The sequence below is a fragment of the Sciurus carolinensis genome, chromosome 16 (genome assembly GCF_902686445.1).
Source record: "Sciurus carolinensis chromosome 16, mSciCar1.2, whole genome shotgun sequence".
Classification (NCBI taxonomy): domain Eukaryota; kingdom Metazoa; phylum Chordata; class Mammalia; order Rodentia; family Sciuridae; genus Sciurus; species Sciurus carolinensis.
In genome coordinates, this window is record NC_062228.1 from 68,379,968 (window position 1) to 68,403,501 (window position 23,534).

Consider the following 23,534-nt stretch of genomic DNA (forward strand, 5'->3'; position numbering starts at 1 on the left):
TTTCTATGGAGTTCTTAATTTGGTTTATTGTTTCCTTCATTTCAAGGATTTCTGTTTGGTTTTTTTTCAATATCTCTAACTCTTTATTGAAATGATCTTTTGCTTCCTGAATTTGCTCTGTTAACTGTCGATTGGTGCAATCATTCAATGCCTGCATTTTCTCTTTCATCTCATTTTTTGCTTCTCTGATCTTTTTCATTATGTACATTCTGAACTCCCTTTCTGTCATTTCTTCTGCCATGCTGTCATTGGATTTTATTGATGTAACATCTAGATTTGTTTGGGGCATTTTCTTCCCTTGTTTTCTCATATTGTTCAGGAATCAGTGGGTCATTAAGATATTGCAGATTTCCTCTATTGACTTATAATATTCCTGAAGATTGCTAGTATATCCCCTCTTATCCTTCAGTAGCCTGCAGTCTTGGAGGAAGTTGATAATGTGGAGCTCCACGAAGAAGCTGCCTCTCTAAGTGTGGTGCCCCTCAGGTGGGGTATATTCCCTGCTAGTGGGCAGAGGTGCCTCCACTTGTTGACCAATGGTCATCAAACAGGGAACTAGGCTGCAGGCTGAGGCAAGGCCTGTTTGTGCCTGTGTCTCTGGTTTTACCATCCCTGTGGGAAAACCTCACCCAGCAGGGAAGACTCACCCGGTAGGGACGTCTCGCTGGTCAGTTCCCCTCCTAGAGGTTCCCCTCAATCTACAACTACTGCCTGGGCTGGGCTGTCTTTCTCTGCAATGTTTCCCTGGGCCCAGACCTAACTCCTGGGCCTGGGAGCCTCACCCTTTGCAGGCGAGTCTCCTTAGGCTGCCTCTCCCAGAGAATCTGCCCACAGTCCTGGAAACTTCGCTCCACCCCTTCATCCTGGGAGAGTCGGAGTAAGCCTCGGGCAGCGAGCCCATCAAGATCTTGGGATAAGCAGATTAGACCTAAAACCAATATCTCCTCAGTGTCAAAGGAAGAATGTCAGAGCCTCATTCAGTACATCAAGGACAAAGAGGGGTGTGGTGGGTTTTACCTGGAGTATGGTCATCTGCTGAGGGAAAATCCTGTATTGGGGAGCTCTCCTCTGGGTACTGGACTTGGAGAATATCCCCAACATGGAGGTACATCCACGTGGTGGACCTGGGGCACTGGGTATGTGGGTATCAGGACTCACCTGGAAGATGGCTTACCCAGAGGTTTGGACCTCTATTAGAAGCCAATAAAAACTCCCCAGTCAACATGGCAGGACTACTGGAGCCAGAATGTGTGCAGCTGAACTTGACCTGTGTGATGTTTTTAACTTTCTTCTGGAAGTTTATGCTCAAACCAGTCGTGTGTCAGATGAGTAGATATTTGTTCCACAGGATGTCCACCTTAGTTGATACCAGGACTCCAGAGTTCCTCCTTCTCCAGCCCTTAGGAGGTGGGGGCATGATAGAAAATGTATTAAGTTGAAACCTGTGGAAAGAAGAGACTCATTTAGAGAGGCATTTTCAGGTTAGATATTTGGGGACGAGGTAATGAGGATTGAAACCAGGGGCATCTTACCACTGTGCAACATCCCCTGTCCCGTTTTTTTACTTTAGACAGCATTTTGCTGACTTGTTGAGGCTGAATTTGAATACTGCAATCCTCCTGCCTCAGGTTCCCAAGGCAATGGGAATACAGGTGTGGACCCCCACACCTGGGTCAGTTTGGAATTTTGAAAGGACTTGTTTGAGGAAACCATGATATACCTTGGATGCGCAGGCTGTTTGGGACCTTTTGGAAAGTTGAGATGTGTGCTCAATTATCAGAATTGTTGTCCACAACTGTCAAGGATGACAGTACTGGGGTGTTCTGGTCGTGTACTCTCTGCAGATGTACACACTTGTGTTTCCATGTGTATTTTTGTGTCTGTGAAAAAGAGACTCCCACAGTCCTTTTTCTTTTGGGGGTATTTCAGATGTTGTCCCATCAGTTTATAATAAAGAATGTAGGTCTACTTTTTGGTTGGATGCATCCAAACCTAGAATCCCTGCCTGGAATTTGTCAAGTCTTTTGTTGCTTGGTTCCCCTGTGACTAGTGACCTGCTGGCTGGGGGTGGGAAGTAGCACTCTTCTACCAAGCTCTGTCATGTATGAGGTTAGCAACCCCAAGTTCTCATTGCTGTTCACCCAGCTAATCTCAGGGGAATTCGTAGCTAGATAAGGTGTCTTGGGACAGGTTTGACCTCCCACAAACCATGGCAATGGGCAAGAAACTGAGACCGGGCAGGCCAGCCACTCCAGAGGTGTGAGTCTAAAGGTGCTCCCTGTGATGCTGCACTTGTGGGCATCTTGACATGACTTACAGCCCTGCAGGGAGCTTGGATTCAGGGTCACAGGCTCAGGTTTCATGGGACACTCTGTTCTCCAGACTCCTGTGTTGTGGCCAGGGATGACTATTTCCATGGTGTGTAACATGAGGCCAACTGATAAAGAAGAGCATTTCACATCGGTTAAAGGAATCATCCAAAAACAAGACAATGATTTTAAATATTTGTGCCTCAAACTTTGGTATAACTATCTACATAAATGAAGATGTTTCCCTCAACAGTGGCCATCACCAGTGGCCAGAGCCTTCAGAAGAAGGTTCAGGGGTAACTGACAGGTGCCTATTGAATTTAGTTAAGGCAGATTTTAGAGTCACATTGGAGGGAGCCCTGTGAAGCTAGGTTGCTTTGTAGGCAGTGACATCATTGAAATCATGTCTAAACACTTAATAAGGAATATGTTGCCACCAGAACCCAAAAGGAATGGAAAGATGCTGTACCTGTGTGCCTTGAGGAGCATGTGGACACACCTCCTTGGAGGATGGCAGTGGCATTCTTGATGTTCCTCAGTGGAGTCCTAAGGGAGTTGGGCTGCAGGACAGAAACTGTCCAAACAAACCCTGGACAGAGCCCAGAGTTCACAGAGCTGGAACACACTTACTGGTGTCGATTGGGCATATCATTGACCATGATCACTCCTGAGCTCAGGAAAGCAGTCATCACTGTTCTCTTTTGAAATAAGCAGGACTCCAAGGCGCACCTGCACCTGTCCTGCCTTTTTCTCCCTATTTTTCTGGCCTTGAAACCACCTGAAGTATCAGTCTTTCTCTGTTCGTAGGAGTTGGGCACCTGCAGTCATGGTTTCCAGTGTCTGCCTACGAGAGGGAGGAAGCCAGGAGCATCTGGCCAGTAGTTTGTCCCTGGGATTCTCCTGGGGAGAATCTCCATGGGACAGCACATTTTCTCCTCTGGATATTTTTAGAAGAGATGTATCTCTATGGAGGCAGGGTTCTGAGGCTTCCCCCACCCTGGTCTTTTCAGATAAGCTCCTGGTTGCTCAGTTAATATCTGCCCCTGGCAGGACCTCCCTTCTTAGGGCTTCTCAACCTTCCTGTTGCAGTTAATTGGCTTACAAGTAAAAACTTTTACTGTTGTGAATTAGGGGGTAGTTTACGAATACACAAGTGGAGGGGCTGGAGCTATAGCTCAGTGGCAGAGTGCTTACCTAGCATGTGTGAGGCACTGGGTTTAATCCTCAGCACCACATATAAATAAATAACTAGAAAAAATATTTTTAAAAAAGAATAGAGATATGGAAAGCTTCAGCCAGAATCTGTTCCCAGCCATGGCTCTGCATCCTCTTCTGCACAGGTTATGGCTTGACCAGAATGGAGAGAACCCGATGGCCTCACTCTTCATCGCCAATGGAGGCCTGCATTCTCTCTTCCTCCCTTCTTCCCATTTCTGCCATATTTTATGGTCCTGTGCTCGGCTGACCTCTGAGATCTCAACATTGCTCTGGGACATACACCTAGGACACATCTCCCTGTCTGCCTCTGTGGCTTTGGACCTACAGGTTCACCCCTACGCAGGGTCCTGTGAGTCTACCCTGCTTCTGTAATGCTGCTTCTTAGAGAGTCCCTGCTTGACCAAGTAGGCCAAGCTCGCCACCCTCCTCTACATTGCATTTTTCCCTGTAAAATCTAATTTTAGTGGAGAAAGAAATCCTGTGAAGTTCATAAGATGCCCTTCTGAAATATGTGATCATTCTTGATATCAAAAGGGAACCCTTATCCCATACCACACCAAGTGTTGTCTGATCACCCTGCGGTGTTGTCCATAAAGAGAAGGGTGCAACAGCTCTGCTTCCTGGTGCCATGTCCTGAGCTGCTTCCCTCTGCCACACCCTTCCATATAATGCCCTGCCTCACTCGGGTCCAGAACTATGGAGTCAGCTGACCATGGACTGAACCTATGACTCCTAACAGAGTCTTCCAAGAGCCCACAGTGGAGTGAACGTGGGCATATACAGACCAGTGAGCACACAGGAGACCCAAACACGTGTGTGCATGAACACAAGGAGAAATGCCCTCAGGAAGTCAGAAGGAAACTGTTTCTGTAGGGAGGCAGAAGGGAGGAGCTGGGGCACAGACTTCATGGATCAAAGGCAGATGACCAGAAGAGCAAGGACTGTAAAAATGAGTCAAAATGGAAGTAACACAGCTCAAGGCTTCTGGGGCCCATGGTCAAGGCAGTTCATTAGCAGGTGGTTTCCTCTGAAGTTCAGGGAAGAGCAGATGCAGGAGGGTCTCTCCAGGCACTGAGTTGGGGTTGAAGAGCCAGAACTGCACCTGCCCTGGACCCACAAATTCTCCCCCATTTACCAATGTAGAGTTTAACTGGAAGTGGTAGCCAAAGTATTTTAACTGTGGTTGTGGTTTGATTTCATCTGTTTGATGACTTGATGGAGTTGGCCACCTTTGCCTTGGAGTACTGAGGATCTCATGCAGGATCCACCTTAGGAGGTATATCTCACTTCCAGAATGACCACACACTGCACACTGATGATCTGGCTAGCCATGGACCACAGAGGACTGTGTTCTACAAGCTATGTCACCTACTGACACCACAGACCTTATGACCAAATTGCCTGAGGGCACATGTGTTGGACCGATTGGTTGTCACGTGAGGAATGACTGCACGTTAACTGAAATCCTGATCATGCCATTGAGGGTCTCTAAGTCGGCCTTGGACTAAGTTTACTTATTTTTTTCCTATAACTGGGAAGGGATGGGGACAGTCCAGGTTGACAGCAGAGAACATGCCTGCTCATTCTAGTACAAGTTCATTTAGAACTCATCAAATTGGATCAGAGGCATGAGGTCACATGGGTGGTGTGTCAAACACTGTCAGAGTGAGTGAGGAGCTCTTCAAACCTGACACCTCCTCACCTGAATCATGCAGTAGGGGCACCGAAGTTGGTGGCATGTGGTGGCACATGCTGACCCGCAGCTCAATCCAGCATCTGGTGAGCCTGTCAGGCCAGCTCCAGGCTCCTGACCCTGTCCCAGGATCAGCTCCACAGCAGCTCACTGCCTGCTCTGTGCTGGAGAGGAGCGGAGCACCTACCTTGCAGCTGGAGGTCACAGGCTCAATCCCACACCACACACAGTCGCCTGTCTGCTGTCCCAGTGGTGGACAAGTCCGCTGACCTCATCTGACCCCTGCAGTGCTGCTCGTGCCTCTGAACCAACACCAGTCTTTGCTTACAGCTCTGCCTTTTGAAACCCTACAGCCTGGTGTACCCATCCCAGGCCTCCAGTAAACCCTACATCCATGTGTGCACATGTGTGTTCATAGTCCTCTGCTCGCCTTCTGTGAGAGTCTTTCTAAACATCCACCACATCCCTGGGCCTTGGCTTCTGCACCTGTCTTCTTACATCTGCTGGCAGCCTTTGCTCTTTGATTTTGACAGAGCTCAGGACTGCACTCCATTCCTCTGCTTTCACAGATGAGCTCTGTCCTCGTGCAGAGTGCCACTGCAGTTACAGGTGAAGTGACAGTCACTTCCAGCAAGGGGGAGAGGTCACAGATCCCATGCTTTATCCTGAGGTTCGCTTGCTTGGCAGACACTGCTGGCCAGCCTCTGCCTGCTGTCCTGCCAGCAAGTACCCACTGGGTGAGCCGCTCTGCTTTCAAGTTAGTGACCTTCTCACCAGTGATTTGCACCCAGAAAATTCAGAAGGAACTCTTCTCTGCAAAGCATTTCTGCTTTGGGGGCTGGAACAGCACACAATGTTCATTGGCTGGAGAACCCCTGTCCCCTCCTGCCACTCAGCATCTCCCTCTGTCCTCCAGGTTGCCCTCTGTGTAATCTACCCCTCCTCCCTGACTCCTGCTGAACCAAACACCAGTCACCTCTCTAGCTTAAAGCCACACTCATGAATGCACCAGTGAAAGTCCACACCAAGTACGACCCATGAATGGAATCCTGATTAGAGCAAGCATTACTCCATCTATGAATTTGTCCAAGTACACACTACTATCATGTAGGTCTGAAAGAACAAAGGCATCAGTATTCAGTTAAGATATTGATAAAATATTCACAATGTTTAATTTTAATTTTCTTACAATGGCAGAATTGATCCTAAAAGAGGAATTATTTTCTATTTTATAGGTACTGGGGACTGAACTGTGGGGTGCTCTGCCACTGAGCTCCCTCCCTAGATATTTTTATTTTTTACTTTGAGACAGGGTCTCAAAAGTTGCAGAGTCTGGACCCTAACTGGTAATCCTCCTTCCTCAGACTACAGAGTGGGGATCTCAGATGGGCACCACTACTCCCAGCTCCCAGTCTGTTTCTAGGACACTAGTGCGAGTTTTGTTCCCTGGATCTGTTTTGTGACATCGGGTATTGCAGTTCCTCCATCATTGCCCTTTTAGTTCAAGAGTGTTTCAGCTATTTGAGTCTTTATGTTTTGTCTGACTGTTAGGATTTTCTTTTCAGTTCTCTGAAGCATTTCCTTGGTATTTTGATGGAGATTGCATTGAATCCCTGTATTGTTTTGGGCGCATGATCATTTTAACAGTATTGATTGTGCCTATGATCATGTATGGTCTTTCTGTCCTCTAGTAAAGAAGGGCAGAAACTTTTATTCAGCTCTTCCTCCAACACAGGATAATATACTGAACACATAAAGAACTAAAAACACATCACCAATAAAATTTAAATCAACCAATGGGAAAACAACCTGAAAGCATTTCTCAAAAGACATATCAAAGGCAATAATCACATGAGAAATAGTCAATATATTTAGCCAACAGGAAAATGGAAATTAAAACTATATTGAGATTCCATCCCACCCCAGTCGGAATGGCAGCTATCAAGATTACAGAGAACAATAATTGTTGGTGAGATGAGGAGTTTGTGGAAATGTAAATGAATGCACCCATACTGAAATCAGTGTGGAGGTTCCTCAAATATTAAGCAAAACATCCACATGATCAGCTAAGCACTGCTAGGCGTGTACCCGAAGTACTAAAATCAAAATGCCATGAAGACACGAGCACACCTGTGTCCAGTGTGTCACAATTCACAGTTGCTGAGTCATGGACTCAGTCCAAGGTCCCATCAGCACATGAGTGGATTAAGGAGTTTTGTAACAAAAACACAATGGACTATTATTTTCTCATAAATAATAAGAAAATCATGTTATTTTCAGCACGATGGTGGAATTGAATATCATCACATTAAGTAAAATAAGTGAGACTCACAAAGACATGTTTCCCACATTTTCCCTCATGGGGAGTCTAGAGAGGGGGAAAGTTAACATGAATGTAACAGGGAGAATATTAAAGAAGAGGAAGGGAATCCGAATCTGGGAAGGGAAAACTCATGGAGGGTAACAGGGGTGGATATGGTCCACATATGCACCAGTGTGTGGCATGAAACCCATTATTCTCTGTGATTAAAGTGTATTAATAAGAAACAAACATGTACTTTTCATCACAGACATTTAAAAACAACCACTAGACAGCAAAAGTCACAGTAAGTTCCAAACTCTCATCCTGGGGTCATTTTCTAACTCAATATTTTTCTGGAAAGCTGAGGACCCGGAAGGTAGCAGACCCAGGTTCAAAGTCCTGACCATGGGAAAGGAGGGGACATGAGAATGACTCAGCAAGGAAGGAGAGCAGGGATCTTGCACAGATACAGGTGCTCCACCCAGATCATGTCTCTCTGAAACCAGTGCCTGGGCACCATGGACTGGCACAGCATGGTGGCCAACTACCTGAACACCTTTGTTCATCCAAGGGAGTCTGGGATGTGCCAGGTCACTTGGTAGGCAGGCTAGGTAGCAGTGCTGACCAGGTGGTACTGGCAACAGGGCCCCATTACTAGGGCAGTTAGTGCTGTTTCTTGTAAGTGGTGACCACATGACTCCTCGGCTGGGCGACCTTGAGAAGAGCTGGTACTGGTCTCTCTGTGTGTCTGGTGGAACCCATGGTGGCAGTGCCAATCCTGGGCTCGCATTCTTCTTCCCTGCAGAGCCAATCCCTTTCCTGGCACAGATACCCAGATTCACTGCATCTGCTCGAGTCAATCTCCAAGGTTCTGGTGCTTCAGGCCTTTGAGTCTCTCACCTGGGCTACCTGATCTCTATCCTGGGACCGTCAGGATTGCGTTTGCATTTCTGTGCATCCTTAGTGACCTTCCTGCTTCCATCTGATCTTAATAACTCGTCTTTTTTTTCCTTTGATGAGTTTAGAGTTTTGTCCATTTTCTGGATCCTTCCAAACATCTGACATTCCCTTCTACTGACGATCTATGTTGATTTTCCTTCCACATTTCCTGTGACTTTTCTCTTTCCTTCCTAATTCAGGCTCGGGTTCAGTTAGCTCTTCTTTTTCTAGCTCCCTATGGTGGACTGACAGCAGGTTAACTTGACTTCTGTACTCATTTTTACCTCGGCTGCAGCAGATTCAAACTTCCTTCTGATCACTACCTTCAAGTTTCCCCCACACTTGAATGTGTTGCATTTCTGTCTTTGTCTCAAAAGACAATCATCTCACGCTGCTGCCAACTATCGCATCCTAATTGGAAAAACACTCATGAGAGCAGCTGACAGGGTCACAGCTCTGAGCCTGCCAATGGCCATCAGAAGCTGCATGGGTTCTGTGACACCAGAGTGCAGTGTCCTTTCCAGGGATATGGCTGCAGGGTAACTGGTAAATCCAGGGCTACTGTCTGCATGTGAAATTGAGGGCATCACAAAAAGCACATTGTGCAGAGGACTGAGAGATGCCAATCAAGGATTTATTATAAATCAGGAACTGAGGTGGGGAAGCATTTACTCAGGGTGTACAGTGTAAATGTGCAGGCAGGTTTTAGGGAAGTTTGAGAGAGATTCTGAGGTAAGAATGTGAAGATGAATCCCAGGACACCCTGTGCTGGAAACTCAGCCACATTGAAAGTCATTTGTCTTGAAAATCTGCTTCCTTTTCTTTCTGAGAGAACTGAAACAGGCCCTACTTACAGAAAAAGAGATTTAGATAGATGTCATGGTGTGGACATGCACAGCAGGTCACTGGAAGGCTCCCAGGCCAGGGTGGGTGTGGAACAAGGTGGATAGGAATCACCACTCTCTCTCTAGCTCTGGTTCAGAAGGGACTCACCAGGTCCCTTCTCATCTGCCCAGCTGTCATGCTGAGGCTCAGACCCTGGGAAACAGATTTGGGTTCCTGGCAGTTGGAGGAAGATGTGAGGAACAGTCAGGAGAGGAGACAGGCTTTATTTGGAGGCAACTCCAACCCCAGACCAACCTCAGGCCAGACCCAGAACGACCACCAATCCCCACCCCAGCTCTATCCACAGACTATCCCTGGTGCCAGCCCAACCCCAGCCCAGCCCAGGCCCAGGCCCAATTCTGCCCCAGATCAAGTCCAGCACCGTCCAGATCCGGCCACAGCCCTGCCCCAGTCCCAGTTTCAGCCGCAGCCCCGTCCCATCCAAAGTTCTGGCCACCAGATACTCCCTTCCCTGGAGGCCATAATTTGATTCATGTATGACTTCATGCTGGCCCCTTTCAAGAGCCCATAACCCTCTGCTGCTGCTCCACTCCATACCCAGCCTCGCCTGAACCCGTCTCTCCAAGGACTGGGTCTGAAGTCTGCCAGCACTTCCTGTCTGACCACTTTCTCCCCTACAACTCTGACCATTGTTAGGTCCCAGTTGTACTAAATATGACTCAGCAAGTTCACTCCATCCTGACACGGTGTTCTTCTGACTGAGTTCTGCCTGGCCCTTGGGATGGAGGAACACAGTCTCTCATCTTACAATAAATCCCGTGCAGTATCCAACACTGGCATGTCTTCAGGCTTCCTAGGCCACTCTGTTCCTTCCACATCATCTCCAGTACCACTTCTTCCTGTTTCCTGTGGGGCCTGGCAGTCTGTCCCACCTCTTGGTCACTGATCTAGAAGCAGGCCCATTCTGGTTAACCTGTGACTACAGAGGAGACCTTTGGTGGACACCCCAGCGCATGGAAGCTCACCACAACTGCTACCATCCTTTTAGCCCCAGAACTTGGATCTCTAGCACTGTGATGTTCATTCTCCAAAGAGACCATGGAGAGAAATTGCATCAGTGTCTGCATTATGACTCAGGCACTGCCAGGATCCCAGACTCCTTCACAACCAGTGATGGATGGGACCTTCTGCAACGGGCACATGTCCTGAGGAGCTCTTGCTGGGAATATGACACCATCCAGCAACCAAAAGAAACAAGAAATGGAAGGTGGTCAGGAAGCATAACACTTAGAGCTCTCTGAATGTGCCTGGACAGCTTGTCAACTGACAGCAGCAACAAGAACAGAGCCTGGAAACTGAGGTGTAGTGACTAAGGAGCAGAAAGGGAGAGAAGGCTGGGAAACATGCAGCAATTGCAACATTGGTGTGGACCAACCACCTCATGGCTCCATCCAGGAGTGCCATGTATGTGCTCAAGAGGGCGGAGGTCGAGTACGAGACAACAAACTTGCTCACCAGGGCGAGGATGCTGTGGGTGGCCCTGCTCTCAGGAACAGACCTGGAAGGCAAGGACCTGTGGATGTGCTGGACCCTCTTCTTGTGCCTGGACAGGACAAACACCATGGAGTCACTGGCCCACATAATGAGTCCCAAACACAGGATATCAATAGAGACCAACAGGGCTGAATATAATGTAGCAAATTGTCTCCTGGGACTTCTGACAGCACAATAACCAAAATCCCTCATCCCAGTGAGATTTCTCCCACCCCTTGTGTCCATCACATTGATGGGAATCCGGGCGTTCACCAGCATGTGCAGGACCCAGCACAGGCACAGGGAGGGCCAGATGACCTTGGGGGCTCTGACATTGAGCTGCGCCCACTTGGAGTTATTGGGGCTGATGGTGATGGCCTGAAAGATACTCAAGAGGCATGTGGAGCCAAGAGATACCCCCCTGGCCACTCTGTGGAAATAGAAGACAAGTTTACAAGCGACATCATCTACGGAATGATCTAGGCTGAAGGCCACCATTGTCTGAGGGACTCCTTTACATAGGAGAGCCATGAAGTTGGCCCAGGCCAGGTTCCTGAGAATCAGATCTGTGGGCTTCACCCTGTTCCCAGCGAGGTCACTGAGCACAGCACAGCAGAGGAAGGTAGAGTTGCCCAGGATGCCCACTGCAGTCTGGAACAGGAAGACGAGTCCAACAGCCACGTCTCTAGAAGCCATCTGTCAAGTTCCTGGGGAGTGTCCCTCACTGCCAGGGTCAGAGGTCCCCTGACACACTCACAGGGTGGTTTTCTTGGCACTGTGTGCACCACTGTTCACCCCAACATTCACAGCCTCTCAGTCACCAGGAGGCCTGCCTTTCACAGGAGCTGCCTGGTCTGGTGTGCCCTGCTGTGTGGATACAGCTGGCTTAGTGTGCACCGTAGTAAAAGCCCCATCTGCTGCTCTTACCAGGGGCTGGCACTTCCCCCAGTGCTGCTGGGACATCCCCTGATTTGAATCTCTGAGCAGCCCTGAATGAGAGTCCCATCTGGTGAGACCTCCTTCAAGTGAATGTCCCTGTGTCCCCAGATGCTGAAGATTTCCCAGTCCTAGCACTGCACTGTCCAGAGGCCAGGACTTGGTGGAGCCCAGGCTGTCCAACTCAAGGAGCACAGTTACCCCTGCACACATGAAGGCAGGTGACATTCCACTCTGCACACCCTGTCGCAGCCGGCATGTGGCAAACATGTCCCTCTTCCATTTTCCTATGCAGTCTATCTTCTGTTCTGTTCTCCTGCTGATTAAATTCCTATTAATCCAATTTAAAGTTATATAGGCCTACATTATGAGTGCACAAAATGTGATAAAATCAAAAAATGAAAGAAAAGAGCACACTTACCTTAATATTGAAATACTGGATGATCTAGTTGCTCTGTGTTAGGATGGCATTAGAAGACCCTTAACCAATTCGTCATGAAATAAAGTATAATTATTAATATCTAGAAAATAGTCAACAATATTGCCTCTGTCTGAACATGCCAGGCACGGAGTGGAGCTCACGTGAATCCTTGTAAGTAGCATGCTTCATTTGGAGGTAATGTAATCTATGCTGTACTACTGTTTGCTAACTGACAGACCAACAATGGAAGGGACAATTCTGCCAGATACCCAGTCTCCAGGTGAGCCCAGAGGGACCTGGGAGAAATGGGCTTTCTCTTCTGTGCAAATGCAACAGCAGGGATGAGGGTATGAAGTCTGGGAGACATTAGAGAGACCTCATTAGGGCCTCCTTAATTGGAACTGCAGGTATCTGATCCTTCTGTGTTTGATGCACTATTACTCCTGTTGTCTAAGAAAGGAAAACAGCCTCTCACTAGCCACTGGTGCATCGAGTAGAGACAGAAATTCTCACCTCCCTCTGAACCCAGAGTCACAGTGTGAATATGCACATCATGAGAATGTCCCTCAGCTCTGTAGATATTGCCCTCGAGATTCCCTACATTCGGGGATAAGTGACAGCTTCCACTGAGCAGCCTGAGATTGCCGTGAGAGGGGGCAATGGAGAGCTGGCAAATTCTGAGATGGTCAGGGGCTTGCTGGGTGGGAACCACAGTCAGCTGTGGGCAAGAGCCCAGGAAGGGGGCTCAGGGAGCCTCTCACCACAGGCACCCTCCAGCCTGCCCCAGCCTCAGCAAGGGTCCTCCCCCTGTGTGCACTCAGCCCCTGCTGCTCCTGGTCCCCGGAAGGGAGTAGACCCCTGAAGACTGCAGCCTGGCCCAGATGGTGGGAAACAATCCTGCCCTCTGCATTCTGTGGACGTGCAAGAAAAGAACTCACCTGTACAGACAGCTCGCCTGTGTGGTGCTGGTTCCCAGGCAGTGCATGGTCAGGGGACAGAGGACAGGCCCACAGGTCAGAAGGAGGCACAACCTGAGGGGAAGTCTTGATATCCTCCCACCTCACCCCACAAGAGAGCAGACTGAGCCTGCTCAGGATCTGGGCTGACAGGGTCTGCTCAGGGAGTTGAGGTCATCCCTGAAAAGCACTTGCTCCTGTCAGCAAGCAGGACAGACTTGTAGCTGAGTCTGAGCCTGCCCAGAGGGCCAGGCTGGAAGTGTGGAGCGCTCCCCTCTCCTGGGAAGTGTGGCTGAGTGGAGCCCAGGGACAGGCGTGGGAGCCCTGGAGTTCTGAGGAGAGGGGCTGAGAGCAGAAGGCAGCTGCTGCACTGCCTTCCTGAGAATCCCCCAGGTTCAGCTGAGGATCTTTCCACACTTCCTGATAGATGCACATGCTGGGAAAGAAGGGGAGGGAAGGGAGGCAGCCATTCCGTGGTATCCTGCAGAACCCACCCCTGCCTTGAGCAGAGGGTCTGAAAGTGACCATGGCTGCCTTGTCCAGGGCACGTGGGATGGGGTGGACTGGCACTGCAGAGTGGGTAGAGGAGTGAGGGAGCCAGCCAGTCAGATCTACAGCAGGGCTGGGGTGGACAGCCTGCTCACTCAGGGTCCTCCCTCCCTCTGTCTTTGAGCACTGCTGAGTGGTGGGTCTGTGCACAGGCTGACTCCCTCTGAGGCCCCTACGGAGCAGAGGCTGTCTGGCCTCAGGCCTCCTGAGTCCTAACAGACCTGCCTTTAGTGCCTCAAGTGACTTCACCTTTGTGTGCCTCAGACTCCCCTGCAGCAGTCCTGAGGAGTGACCCAGGTGTGGGAGCCCAGGGTCCACTCCTGGCACAGAGCAAGTTCTCTGAACATGCAGCAGCTTTCAGCTGGGAGAAGAGTGCAGGTCCAGAGCTTGCTGAGCTGGACTGTGTGAACGAGTCCCCCACCTTCTATGGTGCAGTGAGCTGGAGCTCATTACTTAACCTTGTGTGTCCCAGGCATCCTCTGCAAAACAGGAAACAGTACAAGTGGCATAGAGAGACACTCAGATCCAGTACCCACAGCACGTAGGTCGACCCTGCCCTTGGTAGGTGCCTGCCCCAGAGGGACCACCATCTCTGAGGACAGACAACAAGTACATTCCTGAGAAAGAGCCACCCCCACGCACACTGGCACCACCCTCCATTCCTGCCTGGATGTGTCCTGCCATCACGATACAGTAACATCAGTGTGGGAAGGAGCTATTATTTCATTGAAGATCAGCTTTTGGAAGGAGTGGCCTCCTCCTGGGATTTCAAGAGGATTCTGTGGATGAACACTCTTGCATGCAGGGTGGACGTGGAAGCCAGCAGCAGGAGCATCGTGGCCTGGGCTGAGAAGTGCCCTGGCACGTGTCACACTTTCTGGGGCCTGGCCTTCCTCCCAGCCAGCCCTCTGCACTGGAGCCTCATCTGCAAACTTCCCACAGCTGTTGGAGGGCCCGGAGGTGACACTGGCATGCTCCCAAAGCCAAGGCCTTGGTCATCTGGGATCTCCTTCTCTGCCGTGTGATCACCCTGCAGCAGAAAGGCTTACGATTCCACTGAAGGACCCCAGTCTCCATGGCAGCAGGAGTAAGGGTGGGACGGGCACACGCTCCCCTGGGTGGCTCCAGATTCACAGCTCAGCTAGTGAGCACTCACCTGCTCCCAGATCTGGGCCTCCCTGTCATACCTTGCCTGACAGCCATCCTGGAGGTAGAGCACCATACTTCCCTCTCTCCCCAAGGATTCACTGCACCAAGGAGGAAAGTCCTCTCTAACCTTGTGAGCAGGATCGGCTGCCCCTTCACTCTCTCCAAGTAACTCAGTGCTTGAGGGAAAGAGAGCACAGAACTTAGGGTAAACAGGACTCTGGGTCCCATTGAGGCTGAGATTGTGGCCTTCTTGGGTTCACTCCACGTGGGTTGAGAGACCTGCCCATCCTCTCAAATCATTTCATGATTCATCTGTGAAACAACTGGACTCCTTCCTTCATTCAGTTGGCCTCACAGATCCATCTGTCATCTGATATCCTCCTGTGACTCCCTTCTTTCCTTTTATTTCAAGTGCTTCTGTGTACACTGGAAAATATGCAGGTCTACATGCTCTGCTTCTCACCTCTTCTCTGCAGAGACCACTGCACCAGGAGTGGACGCCCAGGTCGTACTGCAGCAGGCAGTATCCACTGGCCATCTGGCTGGGCCCTCACCCCTTCCCTAGGCGAGACTCACTGTCCCAGGTCCTCAGAGCCAAGGAGTTACTGCCTGGAGACCTGCTCACACCCTCTCCCTTGCCCACCACAGCCGGGGTTTTATTCTTCCAAGTCAGTTGATTTTCCCCCAATTCTTATTCCAGCTTCACTTTTCAGTTTTAACTACATAATTTATTTACTGCAGTGCAAAACCTTGAAATCTGATTGCAAAATAATAGTTATTTAGAAGCACTCTCATTTGAAAGCTATGGAAAACAAAAAGGTTCTTACAATCGATTTCACATCATTTAAATGTGAATGTCAAAACTCCAAATGATAAGACTATAGCATAAATCTACAAGGCTTGTTACACAGAGTTCTAATATACTCACGTACTTGGGTGCATAAAGAACTCTAAGACATTTATTTCATTTAGTGTTTTTATAGAGAAGAAGGAAGAAACTAAAATACTATGTGACCAATAATGAAAAATTAGAACACAGGAAAATTATGGAAAATATTGTATTTTGTGTTAGAAAAATGCCATTTAATATTTGGTTCATATTTTTATACATATAGTGAAAGGAAGTGGAGAGGATGGAGCCAAGCAGATGTTGTCTCACACAGAGACGAGCCTTCTGCATGTGCATGTGTGTGTTTTCTTCCTAGAATGTTTTTGACACACCAGGCTGGGACGTCTGTCTTTTCCCAAACTGGTACTTAAATGAGACAGCTCCTCTGTTGACATATTTTATATATGAAATACTTCAATTCAGTTTGTAAGCTCATGGCCACAAATGATGGAGGCAGGAGATGGGAAGCAAACCTAGGATCAGGAAACTTCCTTTATTCTGCAGTGAAGTCCAAAGCTCAGGCAGGGGAGGGCTCCTTTTCTGGGAATGGAGGTGCCACCCCCAGGTTACAGAAGGAGTCTGGGTTTCTATAGTTTCAGTGCAGATTGAGGATATCTAGTTTGGAACCTTGGGGGCTGGTTGTGCAGGTTAGAACTGTAGCTTAGGAAGGTAGTTGTAAAAAGGTTGAGACAGTCCAGATCCTGAAGGACGAGTACTCGAATCTTGCCCACTGATTTTCTTTCTCTGGGATCCACTGTTTCTCAGAATTTCAATATTTTGTGTGCTTCCATTTAATTTGCGATGGGGGAAGGTCAAAATTCAGGAACCAGCATTCAGTATTTGCCTCCTTCCTTCTAGATGCACTGGGGTTGAGAAGGGGTAAATGCTTGCTTTTGGTGGAGATGCTGGGGATCAGCCTGGGAAAGGATGAAAGTTTGCTTTATCCCCTCAGGACCCATTGTTTTTTGGAAAGGATTCACTGGGAGAGGTTTAGTGTTTGGTCAACTTCCCCTTCCTCCTCCTGAGCCACACTATCCCTCTGTTTTTCTTTGGGGGCTGTCTTGCAGGAATATTATCTTCCATAATCATTCAGTGTTGTATTAGATTTTTCGGTATCCTTCATTTTGCAATATATTTTTTATGGACTCAGATCTGTCAAAATTATCTTCTAGGCAAATGGGCTCAAAAGACATGAGCTGAAATTTTCTCAAGTATGGGAACAGTCCTCATCAGCTCAACAGTTGGCCAGAAAGAGAGTCTGTGATGGAAAGTGGGACCAGTGTTCATACGTTCATCTATGTAATGAGTCCTTAGAATTATTTTTCCTGAAATACTCTAAAGTTATCCAATGTCACATTATTCTTTTTGTACTTTCATGAGGGACATGAGTTCTTGACCTAAGTGATATGTTTCAGTCTTGAATGAAACTGTCTCATCTTTGGTGCCAAGAACCCATTCTGACTGGCCCCAGCATCCTTCACCTGCCCCCAGGCTACCTGTGCCCCTCGGCCGAGTCCTGCAGTGTTTTTCTACAAGATGGGTCAGTTCACTCTGCACAATGTCCTCAAGGTCCTTCCATGTTGCAGTGTACTGCAGAATGGCACTCCTTGTTTAGCTGAAATGACATTCCTCTGTGTGAGATTCTATCCACTCACCACTAGGCCAACACCGGGTGCTCCCCCCTCTCAGCTGTGGTTCTGCTCTGAACAGGTGTGTGGTGCCTCTTGGAGGTCCTACCTTTGTTGGTCCCAGTGGCGTCCAGACATGTGATGTCATGTGTTGGTTCCATCTTGGTTTTGGAGGAGCTGCCACACTGCTTTCCACAGACGCCACACCAGAAAGCTTCCTCACTGGCACTTGCATTTTTGTTTGTTTGTTTGTTTCTTTTCTCCAATAGTGGCCATCCCTATGTGCACAGGGTGGTCTCCATTAGTAAAGCTTTGTTCAACTGCTTTTGGATTTTTTTTTTTTGGGGGGGAACTGGGGATCGAACCCAGGGCCTTATGCTTACAAGGCAAGCACTCTACCGACTGAGCTATCTCCCCAGCCTCCTCAACTGCTTTTGGTCTGACTCCTTTTGTGGCTAACCACATCCAATCTTATATTTGGTGCTGAAATCTGGGAAGGGTCTATTGACCTTCCCCTTTGGGAGATCCACCCTCTCCCTCAGGTGGACAAGGAAACTCCTGTATCATCCTTTTCTCTTCATTGGGGTGGACAGAAGTGGGGTAACCTCCTTCCCTATGTTTCCCTTGGCCTTCTGGTTGACCCCCACAGAACTTCACTGGTTCTGTTTGGGCACTGTTAGCTTGTGAAGATGTTCCAGTCTCTGGCAAGCCTCTCATTTCTTTCCCAGCCCCCAAAGGTTAAGAATAAGTTATTACCTTTGGCCTGCCCTCTCTCTTTCTTGGGTGATCACGACCAGAACTTGGGACACCATTTCCTGCTCCTGTTCACTCCCAGGTAATACTGAAAGGCCATGGGAAATTCCAGGTCCTCCCTAGACTGCAAGACTCCTTTGTATTGTCTGTACCTTAATTTCACCAAATTAGCACTCACCCATGACTTACACAGTAAGCAGCTGGTCTTTTTCTTGACTATGGCCTGGATGCAGTACATTTTGGATAATGGCTCAAGATGGCTTCTGAAGGGAACCTTTCATTTTCAAATCCTCACTGATTTGGGCAAATACTGTCACCAGATAGAGAAATGGACACAAGTGCCTTATTGTCAAACTTTTTGGAAATTGTGGGCTCATCCCTCCCTTTATTCTACCTGTTCTACTGCCCAAGTTTTCCTCCCCAGGGATGGTCCCGAACCTCTCCCCCACTCTTCTCTCACTTCTTTGTCCTCGTTTTCAGATTCACTGGAGCTGCTTTCAGCTCCACCCTCTCAACCTCCCCCTCCTTACTCAGATCAGAGGTTGTCCTCCTCATCCTCTTCTCCTCTTACAGTTGTAAGTCTACCCCTTCCGCTACACCTACAGCTCCTCCTCCTCCTCCTCAGAGTCCTCCACTCTCACCTCCTTCTCCTCCCCCAGGATGTCCCTACACTCACTCACCTCTATCCTCCCCTGTTAGCACCCATTCCCAATCTCATCAGGATTCCACTGTCTAACCCAGAACTCCTCTGTCCTCTCCAAAAGGTAGCCAGTGCAGAGGGCATTGCGTGACTCCATGTCCTGTTCTCACTTCAGAATCTTTCCCAGATCAAAAAGTGCCTAGGGTCTTTCTCTGCTGACCCCTGTACTTATAATAAGGAATTTACATATCTTTATCAGGCTTATGATCTCACATGACATGACCTTTATATCATTCTTTCTTCCACTCTCACTCCAGATGAATGAACCCGCACCCAGCATGCAGCACAAGATCATGCTGACCAGGTCTGCCTAATGGACATAACTCTCCCCATAGGTGAAATAAAGAGTCTTTCATTGAACTGTAGCAAAAGTACATTGTATGGTGCTTTACTAAAATAGTTACCAGCCATTTCATTTTCCCAGGACTCTTGCTTTATCCTTAAATTCTTTATTTTTTGAGCTCATAAAATTATGTTTTTGGATCAGTTCTATTTTTATTCAACTCAACTTTTTGAATATCTGTTACATTGCAAAGGAGAATCACCTATAAAAAGGCCTTTGCTTTTGTGTCATGAGTATATCCTGTTGTCTGTCTACTGTGTGTCCAAAAGTTATGTACATGATATCATAATGGACATAAATAGGGAGCACTCAAGAAATTAAAATTGAAAAATGTATCAGATACCTTTAATTCACAAGATTGAAAAAGGTTCAATTTAAATTCCATAAAGAAATGAAAGTAAAATGTCTTTAAAATTACCTCACAGCCTCCAGTGTGTCAAATAAAGAAAATGTTAATTGATGTTAATCAATTGTTTCTAGGACTTTTCTTTGACAGAAAAGAGATGGCAGATACTGTTAAATAGACTTATCTGTTATGTTGGATTTCCAATAAAATAAGTAAGTTCGATTTGACCCTTGTGGGATTACTCAAGTGTGTTTCTTGGAGACATCTGATTAATTTGCAGAGTTAAAATGCAGGCTGTTGGAGAATATCGAGTACCCTTGGCTTCCATGGGGTAACATACATAAACATCTTTGGTGTTTTCATACATTGGTAAATGAAAAGTGTTTAAAATTGCTTTGTTGCATCACTAAAGACAAGGTTGCTAAAAATTGGGTCCTACTAAGTGCAATTCTATATACACAGGGATCCAAAAATTTTAGCTGTTTCATTTGGAGTACTGCAAAAAAACATAAGATATTTCATCTTATTAAAAAGGAGTAATTTATCTAAATAAGAAAATTTCATAAGAGTTGTTTCAGAATGTAAACAAAAAGTATCATCACATAGGAAAGAGAAAATAAAATGTTCTAGGTATGGAAATATATTCAGTAGAAAGATGTGTTTCTGGCTAAGAAAGTGCTTAAATGCATGAGGGTCTAAGTAAGTGTTAAGAAAGTCTGTGTGTGAGTAAAGAGCAAATATCCATGGGTTGTATGTAATTAGGTTGGCTATATATGTATGTGAGACCAGCGATTAAAATCTCTTTAAAATTTTTCCTTAAGGTCAAATATTAATGTGCTGATATAAACCAGAGTTTAATCTATATGTTAAAATGACAAGTATTTTGAAAATTTGGGTGTATACAGTTATGGTAAACAACTTTTAAAGTATTATACTACATTATGGAATCTAAATTTTGCTTTGAAAGCTAAACTTGGTTAAGACAGAAACATCAAGATAATTATGCTTTTACTTTTCTTTGTATATTAAATGTGTTCATATTTTCAGAGTATATTTGAAAAATTGTTTTTTTTGTTGTAAAATTACTGTGTTCTCAAACAGGGGATATAATGAATAGTTCAGGGAAAATTCAAGATAGCTATTAAACAAACTAAATCTTTTACTGTTGTTGATTCCATTATTTCTTTGTAAACTCTAAATGTTGCCTATTATTTTGCATAAGTACTACTTAAGAACAAACAACCTAAATTAGACATAGTAAGTCAACATGTACAGTACATATAACATTCACCCCAATAAATAAAAGGGGATCAATAACTGCACAGTCATAAACATTAAAATTAAAGCCCTGTCCTCTTACTTTATGAGTGGTGAGACTGGCTTGCTGGATGTTTAAGATCAAACTTAGAAATTGAGATTACAACAAAGGATCCATGAAAAAAAGAGTATTTGGCTCTTGCCCTCAGAGTCAGCCTGAATCCAGGGAACAAGAGAGCTTCTCTAAGGAGCTTTACAACTCTGGGCCACACGACCTCCTGATCAGGGAGATTGTTGAGACCATTAGAGGATGAGAAGTCAATCAGTGCACCTGGTGCAGAGAAGGATCATTGAAAAAGGGAGACATCCCTGATGCTTCCAAGGGAAGCCACCTCATCAAGGAGACCCTACATAGCGAATAGCACTAGAGAAGCTAGGAAGCTGCTCTCAAGTTTCCCACAAGTGACCACTGTGGGAACTCAACTGACTCTCAGAGACAGGAACAGGTCAGCTTGACCAGCTTGATCTTAAACACCTAGCCAAACAATTAAAACCAAAACATAGCCATTCTTGGGTATTTAAAAAAAGAAACAATAGTGAAATGTAACTTAAGATGTACCCTTGTGTTTACATTCCTGATAACTCTGACAATGTTAAAGTTCCCAAATAAAGGCCTTCTCCTCTCCAGCCTTTATTAGACCTTGTTATGGGAACAACTTCTCAGTTCTTCCACCTCCTGGTGAGACATTGACTTCTGTCATCTTCATGATATTCATTGCCATGTTCAAGATATTTCAACATTTATTCTGTATTAATCTCATATCAGTACTCATGTCTTTTTGTTTATCATAAGAAGCACCCACCCCCAGATGATTTTACAATGGGCTATTTTCCTATGGTGGTGGTCGGACACTCCCTAATCTCCTCACTCATGGCCTCCAGGTTGGGGGCAGGAGGACTTGGTTATGCAGCCACTGCCACCCAAAGGCTAGAACAGCAACTCCAAGAGGCAGTGGAGGTATCTGATTCTCCTGGCATCCCTAGAAAGACAAATAACATTTAATGCCAAAGTCTCCTGACAGAATTGCCAAACACTAGATCTCCTGACAGCAGACAGAGGGGGAACATATCTGTTCCTAAAAGAAGAATGCTTCTACTACATCAGTGAAACTGGGCTTGCCAAGAAAAATGTCAAAACTCTCAGACATCTGAGTGAAAGACTGAAGCAGCATCAATCAAATGACCCTTGGCCAGGATGGTTAAACTGCACCCTTGTCACCTGACTGACCCATATCCTTACTTCCATATTAGTGATAGCATTCCTACTAAGGAATGCTCTCTGTCTTTTCAGGTCATTCAGCACCACATGAGTGAGGTTTCCAGAGTAACATACAACCAAATGCTCTTGCACCCTTACAGCTACTTCCCAACCAAACTCACATTGGAGCCATCTCCACATGATGATCCCTAATAAGCAGGAAGCAGCCAGTTGGATTTCAGCTCACTATATCATCAAAATTTCCAGAATGTTAGAGTGGTCTGAGGTAGCTGAATGGGGGCAGGGTATAAGGCAGCCCATGGGCAAAGAACAACCAATCAGAAGCTGATAGATAAACCCTAGTGGCATCTTACAACCACCCATCAATCAACAGAGTCCCCAGCCAACCCAAGGGGGACACAAAATCCTCAAGCCATCCCCCACCTATCCCAGACTACAAAATGCTGCTCCATTGTAGGCTACAATGTGACTTCTCCAGCCCTTCACTCTGGTGACCTGGCAAATCTCACCCGAGAGCAGATCCCAATCAAGTTCTGTTCAGCCGCTTTTGCTCTGACACCTTTTGTGGCTACCAGCACCCGACCTCACACTGATCCCTGATAGGGATTAACTGAGTGGTATCAGAGGTGGGGAAGGTGGCTGGAGGAGGTGAGCATCAGGGTTGTGCCTTTGGGTACTCACATCTCGCAAGTGAAGTCTCTCTCTGCTTTTTGATCACCATGTGAATTGTTTCCCTCTGTCACATTCTTCCTCCATGATGCTCAGCCTCACCTCAAGCCCCAAGGAATGGAGCTGCCCTTGGGTGGACTAAGGCCCCTGAATCCATGAATCCTCCTCTGCAATTGTGCTGGTTGTGTCCTTTATTCATATATGTAGAACTGTCTGTTTCATGCTATTTTTCTTTTCTGACCCCCTCCCATCCCTTTTTCCTCTACATCATCCAAAGTTCCTTCATTCTTCTCTTCCTCCCACCACCCCCCATCTATATATATTTTCATGCACTTATTAGAGAAAACATTTGGTCTTTGGTTTTTTTGGCCTTGGCCTATTTCACGTAGCATAATATTTTCCAACTTCATGCACTTACCAGCAAACACCATAATTTTACTCTTCTTTTTGACTCAGTAATATTCCATTGTGTATATATATTACGGTTTCTTTATCCTTTCTACAATTGAAGGGCATCTAGGTTGGTTCCACAATCTACCTATTGTGAATTGAGCTGCTATGAACATTCATGTGGCTGCATCACTGTAGTATACTGATTTTAAGTCCTTTGGGTATAAACCAAGGAGTGGGATAGCTCGGTCAAATGGTGGGTCCATTCCTAGCTTTCAGAGAAAACTCCATATTGCTTTTCAGAGTGGCTGTACCAATTTGTAACTCCACCAGCAATGTATGAGTGTGTCTTTTTCCCCACATGCATGTGAACACTTATTATTGCTTGTGTTCCTGTTAACAGCCATTCTACCTGGAGTTAGATGAAAT

General features: G+C 46.7%; 1 protein-coding gene and 1 non-coding gene across 2 annotated transcripts; both read right to left on the reverse strand.

The window, feature by feature from the left end:
• Positions 1-10,433: 10,433 nt before the first annotated feature.
• LOC124966272 (vomeronasal type-1 receptor 4-like) lies at positions 10,434-11,536 on the reverse strand. Its single transcript, XM_047527297.1, has 2 exons — positions 10,746-11,536; positions 10,434-10,494 (listed from the first exon to the last, which is right to left on the reverse strand). Exons 1-2 carry the CDS (start codon positions 11,534-11,536, stop codon positions 10,434-10,436), a joined length of 852 nt encoding a protein of 283 aa, XP_047383253.1.
• A 6,176-nt stretch (positions 11,537-17,712) lies between these two features.
• On the reverse strand, positions 17,713-17,785 carry Trnat-ugu (transfer RNA threonine (anticodon UGU)). Its single transcript has one exon. It is a non-coding gene; the product is annotated as a tRNA-Thr (tRNA).
• Between the last annotated feature and the right edge of the window lie 5,749 nt (positions 17,786-23,534).

Bases quoted from the DNA above. Each gene is read 5' to 3' on its own strand.
- LOC124966272 (XM_047527297.1), bottom strand. From the start codon at position 11,536: ATGGCTTCTAGAGACGTGGCTGTTGGACTCGTCTTCCTGTTCCAGACT. The intron at 10,495-10,745 runs GTGGTTGGTCCA...TGCCCGTTGCAG, and splicing joins CTCCTGGATGGAGCCATGAG to AAGGTCCCATCCATCACTGG.